At 44.1% G+C, this 11902-nt stretch overlaps 1 protein-coding gene across 1 annotated transcript in view; it reads right to left on the reverse strand.

The window, feature by feature from the left end:
* The window catches only part of SNTG2 (syntrophin, gamma 2), a 269966-nt gene that overhangs the window by 94608 nt on the left and 163456 nt on the right, over nucleotides 1-11902 (reverse strand). Inside the window, exon 13 of the mRNA XM_011989536.1 lies at nucleotides 230-301. Coding sequence (XP_011844926.1) covers nucleotides 230-301 — 72 coding nt within the window. The remainder of the gene's footprint in view (nucleotides 1-229; nucleotides 302-11902) is intronic.

Genomic DNA, 11902 nt, shown 5'->3' on the forward strand with positions numbered 1-11902 from the left:
ACCACATACCACATACACACAGACACACCGTCATCCATTCATCCTGCCTGGATGAGCAACAGGGTGACAGCTAGAACCCATGTACCGGGTAGGAATGGGGGATGGGTCCGGATCATCCATTCCAATTTTGCTATTTCAATGGACCATGCGGAACAAACAGTCCTCTCATTCTGCAAGCCCAAAGGGCATCTTACTGTATGAAAGCATCTAAAGTGCAAAAGATCCCTACCTTGTGAACTTTAAACAGCACCTCACAGAGGTGGTAGGTCCTTTCTGCTCGCACCCAGTCGAATGTGCTCACCTGCAAGAAACAGAAAACGTTCCATGAAAAGCAGCATGCTACTTTTAGTTGAAAATTTTAAAAATTTACAATAGTGTGACTGCATGTGTGTCTACCTCAATTAAATCCTAAGTCCCCATTAGTATAAATTGGTCACAATAAACTTTATGTACTGCTGAGTTTTGATGAGTCGCCACGTCCTCATCTCTGTCAGTTTGTGGCAAATATAATAGCTCCATTACTGACAGGAAAATGTCTATCTCCTTTATCTTATCTTAGATAGATAAGATTGATATCTATGATATCTTGTCTATCACACACAATTGGGCATAATTTTTGAAAATCATTTTGGATTCCTTTTAAATTAGGAATTTCAGGTAACATTTAATGCATGTGAAAGTGAATGAGTTTATATATTTACTGGCGCAGAAAAACGGACAGAAAATATTGCGTAGATGGTCTTTTGCTTTTTAGAAATAAACTTAGTTCTATTTCAGAAGTGAATGAAAAACTTACTAACCAATTTAATCAAATACATTTTTCATTGGTCTGACCTGTTGTAGTTCACAACTATTTTAATAATAATGACTAAACTAATCTCACTTTTGAATAATGCCCTACAGTTTACAATTCAAGTTCAGATATATAAGCTCGAAGTTAAATTATTTCATGCAGAAAAATTTAAGATATTCAAGAGTGAGTGTAAAAAATTTGATGTTTTTTATTGTTGACCCTGCACTTTTTCCTTCAGCCAGCAAAAATAATCCAAAGTGCACTGAATTATGTCTTTGAAACTCTGAAATTGTCTTGGCTTTAATTAATTGGTGACTTTCTGGTAATCCTTGCACCAAACAAAATTCTCAAGACATTTTTAAAGTCATCACAAGTGAAATGTGAAAAATTACACAAATAGTTTGCCATTTAATATTTAATTGCCCTAGAGTCAGCTCATTGCAATTGTGATTTTGGCAATAAAACGGTAAGTAAAGGGAACAATCTGAAAGTGAGAATGGCCAATTAGATAGAATACGAACTTTAAAGTTCCTTTTGGATCTAGTATTCAGGTCATAAGAGCTACATCTTGAATTTGCTAGAGAGAGTTTCAGGTGCTTATTTCAGAGTTTAAAAGCCAGAAACTCCAGCACCCCTTCTCTTGAGAGCTGGGGAGCCATGCTGATGGATGCCTGAAATAAAACATCACCCTGAATTCCACAGCAGTGCCCACTGGTTCCTCAACACTGCACCTGCCTCTCCCTTCCCTCTCCTGGTCCCACCCTGGCCAGTGTTTTATGCTACTGCCTAATGTCACAGCTCAGGTGCTGGTTCTATAACTGGAAAATACAGAATTATGGATCCACCATTTTTAACTTTCCCGGTTAGGACAATGCTGCTTATTTTTGGAGGCTGTAAATATAAAGAGGAAAAAAATCCCACTGAACACCCTATTCAGAGACATCTTCCCAAGTTTACTTGTTGCTGTAAATATACCTTATACATATTCATGGTTTTATACTTTTCAAAATATAGTTTGTAATATCAGCATTTTCCCGTGTCATTAACTGTTATTCAGAAATACAACTGTAACTACTGCTTAGAATTTCCGTGTGGAGTTACGGTTTTCGTAAGCTTTATCTTTGTGACGGACATTGTAGATTGCTTTTAGGTTTCACCATTGTCACGGTGCTGTGATTAATATACGTGGTCACTGTATTAGATTATGTCACATTGAATGTATTTTCCATACTAGTCTGTTATCAACATGTGGCAGAACAGCAGGGATCTGAGTCCTGTTCTAAGACAAAGCTGGAGGAGGCTGTGCTCTTTGCTGTCCGCAGAAGGCAGGTCTAGTCTCTCCCTCCTTCCGCCACATCCATCATCCATTTATTAAGCCCCTTTCTGTTCCTCCCTGTGGCGTCTGCTGTTCTTGCCGTAGTCTTGCCTTCCTCCTACTCTTTTACTCCTCCTGCCAGTGGCCGTGTCTCCCCCGGGGAACCCTTCTCCGCTCCCAGAGCTATGACCTTGCCCCAGCCCAGGGAGGCGAGGCGCAGTCCACACACAATTCAGGCCAGAATTCTCACCGTCTTCGCCACCATGATTGATTCGGGGAAGAGAATGTGCCTGGATCGGAGACACAGGTAAGAAGGTGCTTGGGCTTCCGATGGAACCATTTCTATTGTGGGCTTGAAGAAAATGCTGCCACCCTGAGAGCCGTGGGAAGTCCCCTTGAGCCACGTGGATGTTATGCGTGTGGAAGTATCTACACTAGCTCCTGGCTGTGATAACGCACCACAGGACAAAAGTGTTAGGAACAGGGGAGGTGGGGGAAGTGGGGGAGGTGAGGGGCACAGGCTACTCTTCACCTTCCACTCAGTTTTCTGTAAATCTAAAATCGTCCACAAAACAAGTCTATTAATTAAAAAAAAGAAAAAAAAAGCAGGTCTTTCTCATCATTGTTCTTTCCCTGCTTACCTGAACCTCATGGCTTCTTGAGGACTCAGCTCAGACCCAGCCCTGAGGCCTTTCCTGACAGCCCTGGCAGGTCTCCCTCCCCTCTTCCAAGTCCCAGCGGCCCTGCCATCCGCTCTGCCCTGCTGACCCGCAGCCGAGGTGCCTTCACGTGTGTGATCCTTTCTGCAGGGCACCCTCAGCCCGGCTCCAGCCTTCCACAGATATCCTTCCTCTCCCTACGTGGCTGTGACGTGAACACTTCTCTAATTCAGTGAAAGTGCAGGCACCAGGTTCCTCTCAGTTTCCACCAGAAAAAAATTATCACCAAAAAATTCATCATGTCCTTTAGGGCTCTTCTCACTTTTCATTTCACTAGTTACAGCTCTAGAAAATATCTAGGCTACAACAGTTCAATGCTGAACATGACCATGTAACAGAAGGGGATTATTTAAGATAAAACCATTTCCAAGGTATCCAAGAAGAGCATCTCGTGCGTTGGTTAAGGTTCTGCGTAGCTTGTAGTTCAGATAGGAGGTAGGCTGCTGCAACAGACGTGAAAAAACTTGGCTAAATTGAGCTTAATGTTAGGAAAGCTAGTAAAAGCCCTCTCTGTACACGTATACAAGTGTGTGTGTGTGCGTGTGTGTGTATACAGTCATGCACACATCACAACACTTCAGTCAACAGTGGACTGCATAGACCACGGTGGGCCCATAGGTTCTAATGGAGCACATACAGAAACCCGGTGGATGGAACTTGATACTGGCCTTGCAGATCGACTAGAGGAAGGGAGTCATAGTCAGTAATGGTGCTGGAGCATTTGGTTTTCTATATGTAAACATACATAAATAAAAATATACAGATCATCCAGGTTTCTGTAACTACACCCTATGATGTTTGCACAATGACAAAATTGCCCAACTGTGCATTTTCTGGAATATATACCTGTCCTTAAGCAATGCGTGGCTATACATACATACATGTATTAATACATGTAGAGAGATATATATATATAGCTTCCCGAAAAATCCCGAAATCCAGACTCCACGCCACGGCGCCCAGAAATTCGGACTCCACGCCGCGGCTTCCCGAAATCCAGACTCCATGCCACGGTGCCCTGAAATCCAGACTCCACACCATGCCTTCCTGAAATCCAGACTCCGCACCACGGCTTCCCGAAATCCAGGGCTCCCTACCGCAGTCACCACGGCTTATTTTACACGATTTTCCAGGACCGCGCCTCTTATGTTGAAAGAGGGAAACCCTCTGCTGAGAGGGACCCTCGCAGCGTGGGCCTCTCTGAGGCTGTTTATCAGCCGATTTTCTCTGGGGAGTGAGTTTGCATGTCAGGAGAGAGATCCACTGGCTCTGCCATCGCACTTCTTCCTCGGAGCAGGGACTTAACACCAGGGCAAGGAAACATGAGGTATGCGGATGCCTGGATTTCTCCAGACTCGCACGGAACGAGAGACATAACCAAGCTTTGTGAGACGGTAGACAAGGCGGCTGGTTTTGTAACTACATATCATCACTACGGTTTTCCAAATAATGGCAATTGATAATTTTCTAAGTATCTGGCCCCATTTGGCTTCAAATGGAGCAGAAATTGTAGATTACAAGATGCTCTATCTTGGTACCTTTGACTATTATTTTAGAACAATGAATATGTGTCCCCAGAACAATATAGTTTGCTCCATTTACAAATCTTCATTTGAATGATTTTTTCCAAGTAATATTTTTAATGATAGAATATACCTATGTAACAGATATTCTTAAAATTGCTAATATTTCTTGCATATTGATAGGCAGTTGCTATATCATTGATATATTAATTTCATACAATTCTGTAAAATTGACTTTATAACTTATTTTAACGCATTTTAATGATGTTTGAAAACAGGAATAACTGAAACATCTTTCAGATTCCAATGTACAAATCAGAAATAAATACTCTGGCTAACGAAGGAGAGTAGGGTGTGTGAGAAAGAGTCGAGAGTCCCGGCTTTAATCCTAGCTCTTCCAGCATCTCCTGGTGCGTGGGGAAGACAGAGATCAGGGACCCACCAGAGTGGGTTGGGCCCTCCTTACGGAACAACTGAGCTGTGAAACATGGATCTGCTTTTTCCACTCCAATTCCTCCTTTCCATTCTTCTATCCCGTTTCCCTTCTGCTACGGTTGGAGTCTGTGACTCCGCCCAAATCTCATGTCAAATCATCTTCCTCACTGTTGGAGGTGGAGCCTGGTGGGAGGTGATTGGATCGTGGGGATGGATTTGGTCTTTGGTGCTGTTCTCATAATAGAGTTCTCATGAGATCTGACTGTTGAAAAGTGTGTGGTGGCGTCTTCTCCCTTCCTCTCTACCTCCTTCTCTGGCTATGGTGCTGTTCTCGCGACAGCACTCTCATGAGATCTGATTGTTTAAAAGTGTGGCGTCTCCTCCTGCTCCCTTCCTCCTTCTCTGGCCATGTAAGACACACATACTTCCCCTGTGCCTTCTGCCACGATTGTAAGTTTCCTGAGGCCTCCCCAGACATGCTTCCTGTACAGCCTGTGGAACTGTGGGTCAATTAAACCTCTTTTCTTTATAAACTACCCAGTGTCAGGCATTTCTTTAGAGCAATGTGAACGCAGACTAATACACCTTCTTTTCTCTCTTCTCCTTCAATTCTTCCTCTTCCTCATCTTGAATGAGCTCAAAAGCCATCGTTTAAAGAAGGACTTTATCTTTTAGTTTTTTCCAAGTTGTCATGCTAATCTTTGGGTCCTTGTTAAGAGTCACTGAAATTTTCTGACGTAGACTGCTGAGATTCGAGGCTCCGTGAATATTTCTACATTATTGCATAGCTCGCGAGGGCCTTGGAATGAAGGACGATGGTGCAGTGACCCGGCCATGGGAGTTGGCAATAGTGAGTCATTCAGGGACATTTCACACGGATGGCCCCTGAAGCCTTTGATTTATATTCCCAAGTGTGATAGAAGAGAGATGGCGTTAGTAAGGGGGCATCTCTCCTTCTATGGGGAGGAGGGTGGGTGGGTGCTGAGCATCCTATCCAGGCTCTGAGAGTCACGGCCCTGGGTGCTTCTCCCGTGGCTGACACCTCTGCGTGCACAGAACTCAGGCAGGGACAGGGAACCGGCATTGAGACGTTCTGTGAGTAATTAACAACCTGTCTCTGATCCAAAAACCTCATGTTTCATGTCAGGATAAAATAAATTCATAATATTGACATTAAAACCTTAACATAAGGTTGTTTTAGATTTGGCCAAAGTAAGACTGCTACTGGCAAACTGCCACCAGTGCCAGGATATAAAGTGTCAGGCCAGAAAAAATATTAATACATTATAAATATTTAGATGTAAATTCATTCACCATATTGTGTGTATTGATTTTGCAATGAGAAGTTGCTGAACATTAATAGATAATTTTGTCTGTTAGATTCAAATGCTTTTAGAGCTTTTTTTTTTTTTTTTTTCAATGGAGTTTCATTCTTGTTCCCCAGGCTGGAGCGCAAATATGAAGGGTTGATTTCTCCTCGACAGTCGCATTAGAGAGGATTTGATGACCTCTGCAAAACACTCAGCCCACCACCAAGCATTAACAGGCCCCAGTACTTATTTTATAGATTATTCAACCAGTAACCGGGCAGCATCTTCTCTATGTCAGAGGCGATGCTGGACATGGTGCAGGCAGCAGGAGCCCAGCACGGGCAGCTCCCAGGCCCATGGAAGCCAAATCGCGTTCCCAGTGTTTTATCAAGAGAAAACTTCCACACCAGCCATCCTTTGTATGATATTTATAATGTATTAATCATCCTTTCTTAATCTCCCTAAAACCCTCTCAGGCAGGCATTTACAGTCCTCATTCTCATCTTACAGGTGACATTTAGTACTGACAGTTGGAGGCCACCGGAAATTTGTAAACTATAGGAAGTCATCAAGAAGTATACAGACGAAACAAGTCAAGTCGATCTAACTTTGGATGGAATATTCATAAAAACCTGCACCTTTTTCTCTCTCCAGTGCATTACTGATAGTAACTACCACTGAAAAAACACAACTTATCCAGATCCGGAAGAAATGAGTGGTTTCTTTCGCGTGGATCAAGGATCCAGTTGGATGAACTCAAGGGTCCTGCGGCCTCACAGCATCGGGAGCTCTCTGCGTCCTGGGTGCCTCCAAAGTTTCTATGGCTACCCAGTTCTTGTCTCTGAACTCAAGACTGGTGGGTCTAACTCTACTCAAAAACCTCCCTTTGGAAATCTTTAAACGTTTCAAACTTACAAAGATCCAGCACTGGCCAATGAGTGCATCCCACAGCTCCCATCTCAGCGAACGGCAGCATCACTGCCGGCTGGAGTCCCTCCTTTCACATCCACACGCCATGGTCTGGGGGTGTGTGCATGGTGTGCATGAGTGGTGTGTGCATGAGTGGTGTGCAGATGTGGTACGTGCGTGTGTGGTGTGCACATGTGGTGTGTGGTGTGTGCCTGTGGGGTGTGTGTCTATTTGTGTGATGTGTGTGGTGTGTGCATGTGGTGTGTGTGTGGTATGTGCATGTGTGTGGTATGTGCATGTGTATGTGTGCGTGTGTGGTGTGTGTGTGTGTGTGTGAAGTTTGTGTGGTGTGTGTGCGGTGTGTGCATGTGGTGTGTATGGGGTGTATATGTGTGGTGTGTGCATGTGGTGTGCGTATGAGTGGTATCTGTGGTGTGTGTGTGGTGTGTGCATGTGTGTGGGGGGTTTGTGTGGTGTGTGTGCAGTGTGTGCATGTGGTGTGTGCATGAGTGGTGTCTGTGGTGTGTGTGTGGTGTGTGGTGTGTGTGGTTTGCATGTGTGTGGTGTGTGCATGTGTGTGTGGGGGTTTGTGTGGTGTGTGTGCGGTGTGTGCATGTGGTGTGTGTGTGGTGTGTGCACGTGGTGTGCATGTGGTGTGTGCATGAGTGGTGTGTGGTGTGTGTGGTGTGTGCATGTGTGTGTGTGGTATGTGTATGTGTGGTGTGTGCACGTGGTGTGCGTGTGGTGTGTGCATGAGTGGTGTGTGTGTGGTGTGTGTGTGTGTGTGTGGTATGTGTGGTGTGTGCATGGGGTGTGTGTGTGGTGTGTCTGTGTGTGATGTGTGCATTAGTGGTATCTGTGGTGTGTGTGGTGTGTCTGTGTGTGGTGTGCACATGTGTGTGTGTCTATGTGCGCTTCCTAAGCACTACTAGACTCAAAAGCTTCCCAGACTGTGCAGTCTATCTTGGTGTAATTAACAGTTACATATTTGCACTTAAAAATTTAAATTATGAAACTATGCTTACTTGAGGATAACAAAATTTATATATTTCAGAGATCTGACCAGTTTGGATGGATGCATACAGTTTAGAGGAACATCTGGCTTCCTTAAATTGCAGCCTAATGGTAAATCTATCTGGGGCTAATTCAACTTCACAGGTTCACTGAATCTTGAGAATGACTCTCTAGGCTCATTTGGGTCCTCGCTGACCCTTGACAAGGAACAGCGAGGCCTTCAGAACCACAATGATGGAAAGAAGGCCTGCTGACGGCTCTGAAGAGAGAATGGAGATGGTGCCAAGTCATCTTCTGCAGAAATTATTAGAAATTAGAAGTTAATGGAAACAATCAAGTTCTAGGAAAGTTCAGGAGTGTATGCAGAAGGAGAAAGATATGACATATAACTTTTACAGGACAAGACAAGAAAGGGGTCATGAATACAAGATAAGGTACAGGTTCCCACACCAAAGATAAAACTGTCTCTGAGGGACTGGAAAGCAAATAAAGGAAGAGACCTCGAGAAGAGCAAAGAGTGGGCACAGAAGTAGAGACACAGAGTCAGACAGAGAGAGACAAAGACAGAGACAGATGGAGAAAGGGAGAGGGAGAGATAGAAAGAGATAGTGACAGAGACAGGGAGAGAGATGGAGGGAGGAGCCGCAGCATCCGGAATGGAAAAAGCGATGTTGCCCGAGGAAACAGGGTTTGTCTGTTAGTTTTTATTGTTTTCAAATAGTTTAAATGACCAAGAAAGAAACCCTAACAAACCACGGCAAAGTCAGGTGGCGGAGAGCACAGTCTCTGTGGGCCAGAGGAAGGGCAGGAGGCGGGCAGCCCTGGGGAAGGGAAGCCCCAACCCAGCAGGCTAAGGTGTGGGCACTTCCTCTATGTGGATGAGGAGTTAGCGATTTCCAGTTCCTTCCTGGACACGTGGAAACGTGACTTTGGCTTCCCGGCACACACAGCTGCTCCTGTGGCTTCGGGCAAGGCAGATTCCTGCCCCTCACCCCAGTGCCAGGCGCCCTCCTCAGCCCTCACTCCCCACAACCATATCCTGGTTTCAGATCCCCAGGAAATGATTCTCTGCCCCTTGCAAATGCACTGCCCAGCCAGTGTGAGCGGCAGCGACCTCAGGACCCTGAGGCAAGACTCACCTACATTTTAACAAAACGAAACTGCATTTAAAATAAGAAACGAACTCTCTAACCACAGCAGGTATGAAGAAAAAGAAGCACAGCTTAAAATTTAGATACATTAGGATTTCTTTAAAAGAATTATTTCAAAATCAAATGTAGTTAGTTAGGGACTCATAATTCACAACTAAGCAGAATACAAATGAATACTGAAGGGAAGCTGCTTATTTGTATTTATTACTTTTTTCAGGCTAAGTAAGCCAGTTTAAAACCAATTATGACAGCAAGTATCAAGAAGAATAATGACAGGCCAAATACTTCAAGGCATAACTTCTGAGTTCCAGAAGATGGAGCTGCAGGTGCCTGCAGGGCAGCGAGCGTGTGGATCGGGCTCTAGATGCGGATCGGGGTCTAGATGTGGGTCTACATGTTGTCAATGGCCCAAAGGCTCTTGGTCTGCGAGGGAGGTTCCGTCATTTCACAAATGTCAATGACTTCAGAGACAACCTGCAACGCTCACAGAGCCATGTGAGAACAGAAACTCTGGGAAACTGGGTTTCTAGCTCGAGTCAGCCTTGTTCAAGACGAGATCTGCCAATGGCATCTGTCCTGGCCTCTCCAGTCACTGTTCCCACCAGAATGAGAGGGCTGGAGCTTCCCACTGGGGAAGAAGACCAGAGAGGATACTGCCTGCACTCTGGATTTTCAGTACATTGTAAGAATATTCTGGCATTAAATGCGTTAATACAACCCACAGTCTCTTAAGAGAGGATTTAAATAAATTATCCAAAGCAATCCTCAGTCAAATACATTTGTTTACTATTTTATTTACACATGACCTTCATCTGTAAAAGCAAGACTCAAATGAGAAAACAAAAGCAAGTGAATGTGGCTATTCAATGTGTTGGTAAAATGAAAATACCTCTTTTTAGTTATCAGTTATGTTACAATAGGTCTCCATGATAAAACGGTTACGACGTATCAAGATGGAGCTCTGACACTGTGTGCTCTTGGCACTCATCAACAAAATGAGGAGCCTTCAGTCATCTCAAGAATCAAATTATATAATGGACAGAAGTGCACTAGAAGCTACAAAGGAGTTTACCCACGTTAGCGATTCCAGGGACACTTTGTGACGCTGCAATCAATTTACCAGCCAGGCCTTGCTGAGATGAGTTGGATGCTACGAGCGCCTTGGAGTGTCCCAAGGCAGGACATAACTTCCGTGAAGACACATGGCAAAGAAACTTCTCTAACTGTTTTAAACCCTTTCTATTCAATGGTTATTGAATTAGGGTCTGCCTATTAGGGTTCGAAGAATCCCTAAGTTCCATAAAAGGTCAACTGGTAAACAGCTGCGCTGGCAACATGTGCAGTGATATGGGTCCATGGCAGGCCTCCGACACCTCAGCCCGTTCCTGTGTCTCCAGTGTCAGTGGTAAGTGGTCCAGGCTGGGCACATGCCATGCCAGCCACCTCCTCCAAGTCTTTCAGCACCTCTGAGATGAGCTGGCATGAATATCTCAGCTCTGCTCAAAACCAAAATCAGCCCAGTCAATCAGATGTTCAACTCCGGGACTTGAATTTGAAAAGATGGAGCAAATTAGCAGCAAACGTTAAAGAACATGGTTACACTTGTTTTGAGGAGAATTCAATCGTTATTCATGCAAACATTTAGACGCGGTAAGCACAAAGTGCTGGTTTATTTTAAAACCTTGCAGCTAAAGACAATGTGATATCCTATGTTATCCCTGGGGCAGAAAAAGTGCATTAGTAGAAAAACTGCAGTTTGGCTGGAGGGCGAAGTGTGGTTAGTATTGCTACACCGTCGTCAGATGGTTTGCCAGATGCTCCGGGGCCACGTAAGTCAGGTGCATCAGGGCAGCTGAGTGGAGGTAGATGGGGCTCTCCACACTGAATGTGCAGGTTTTCCATAAATCTAAAATTATTCTCAGGTAAAACATTTACTTAAAAAGCCATCCTTATCAATGAAAAGACAGGCAGGGTAATACTGTCTTGATGTCTGGAGGTGAACTTGGTTTTATCTTTTCATTTCCTTTTAATGGAAGAAAGTCCCGTCAACACTGCACATGACATGCATCCAACATGTGTAGGTACCTGAAACTATCAGGTTTTTAGTTTGCTTGCAGTTCTGATGGTCAGACTCTCAAAAGCAAAGCTGTTTAAATTGATAAACTTCTAGACATTATATATTACATTTGGTCAGTTTGGGGAGAATGGTACTGGTGGGAATTGGAAAATGAAATTGCAGAACTATAGCATTCAGCCATAAATTTATATTACGGACCCCACTAAAGCAGGCTGCTTATTTTTAAAATAAAACTTGGGAGATATCAGGGGAAAAAAGCTTTTAAAATTTAGAAATTAGAAACGTCTAAAAAGAGGGTTGTATTTTGTTTGTTTCTTAGCTTCTTCAACTACATAATTTATCCTCTAAGACATAGAGCCTCTGCATCCCACCTCCAAACCAGCTGGCATTTGAGGAAGAAATAAGCTCTACAATATCTTAATGGCTATTTGAACTAAAGAAATAAGTGGGTTAATTTATAAATTTGGAGCAATAAATAAGCAATCTACAAGCAGAATCCTTTCCAACCATGTAGAAACAGCAAACGGCAGGACCAAGCACTGTCTTTGTCCTCCTCCAAACACCAGATGTAGCGTCTCCCTCCTACAGGAACAGCCCTCCCAGCAGCTCCCTCTTCCAAACACCAGATGTAGCTTCCCCCTCCTACAGGAACAGCC

This window comes from Mandrillus leucophaeus, unplaced genomic scaffold, assembly GCF_000951045.1.
Source record: "Mandrillus leucophaeus isolate KB7577 unplaced genomic scaffold, Mleu.le_1.0 Scaffold355, whole genome shotgun sequence".
NCBI lineage: Eukaryota > Metazoa > Chordata > Mammalia > Primates > Cercopithecidae > Mandrillus > Mandrillus leucophaeus.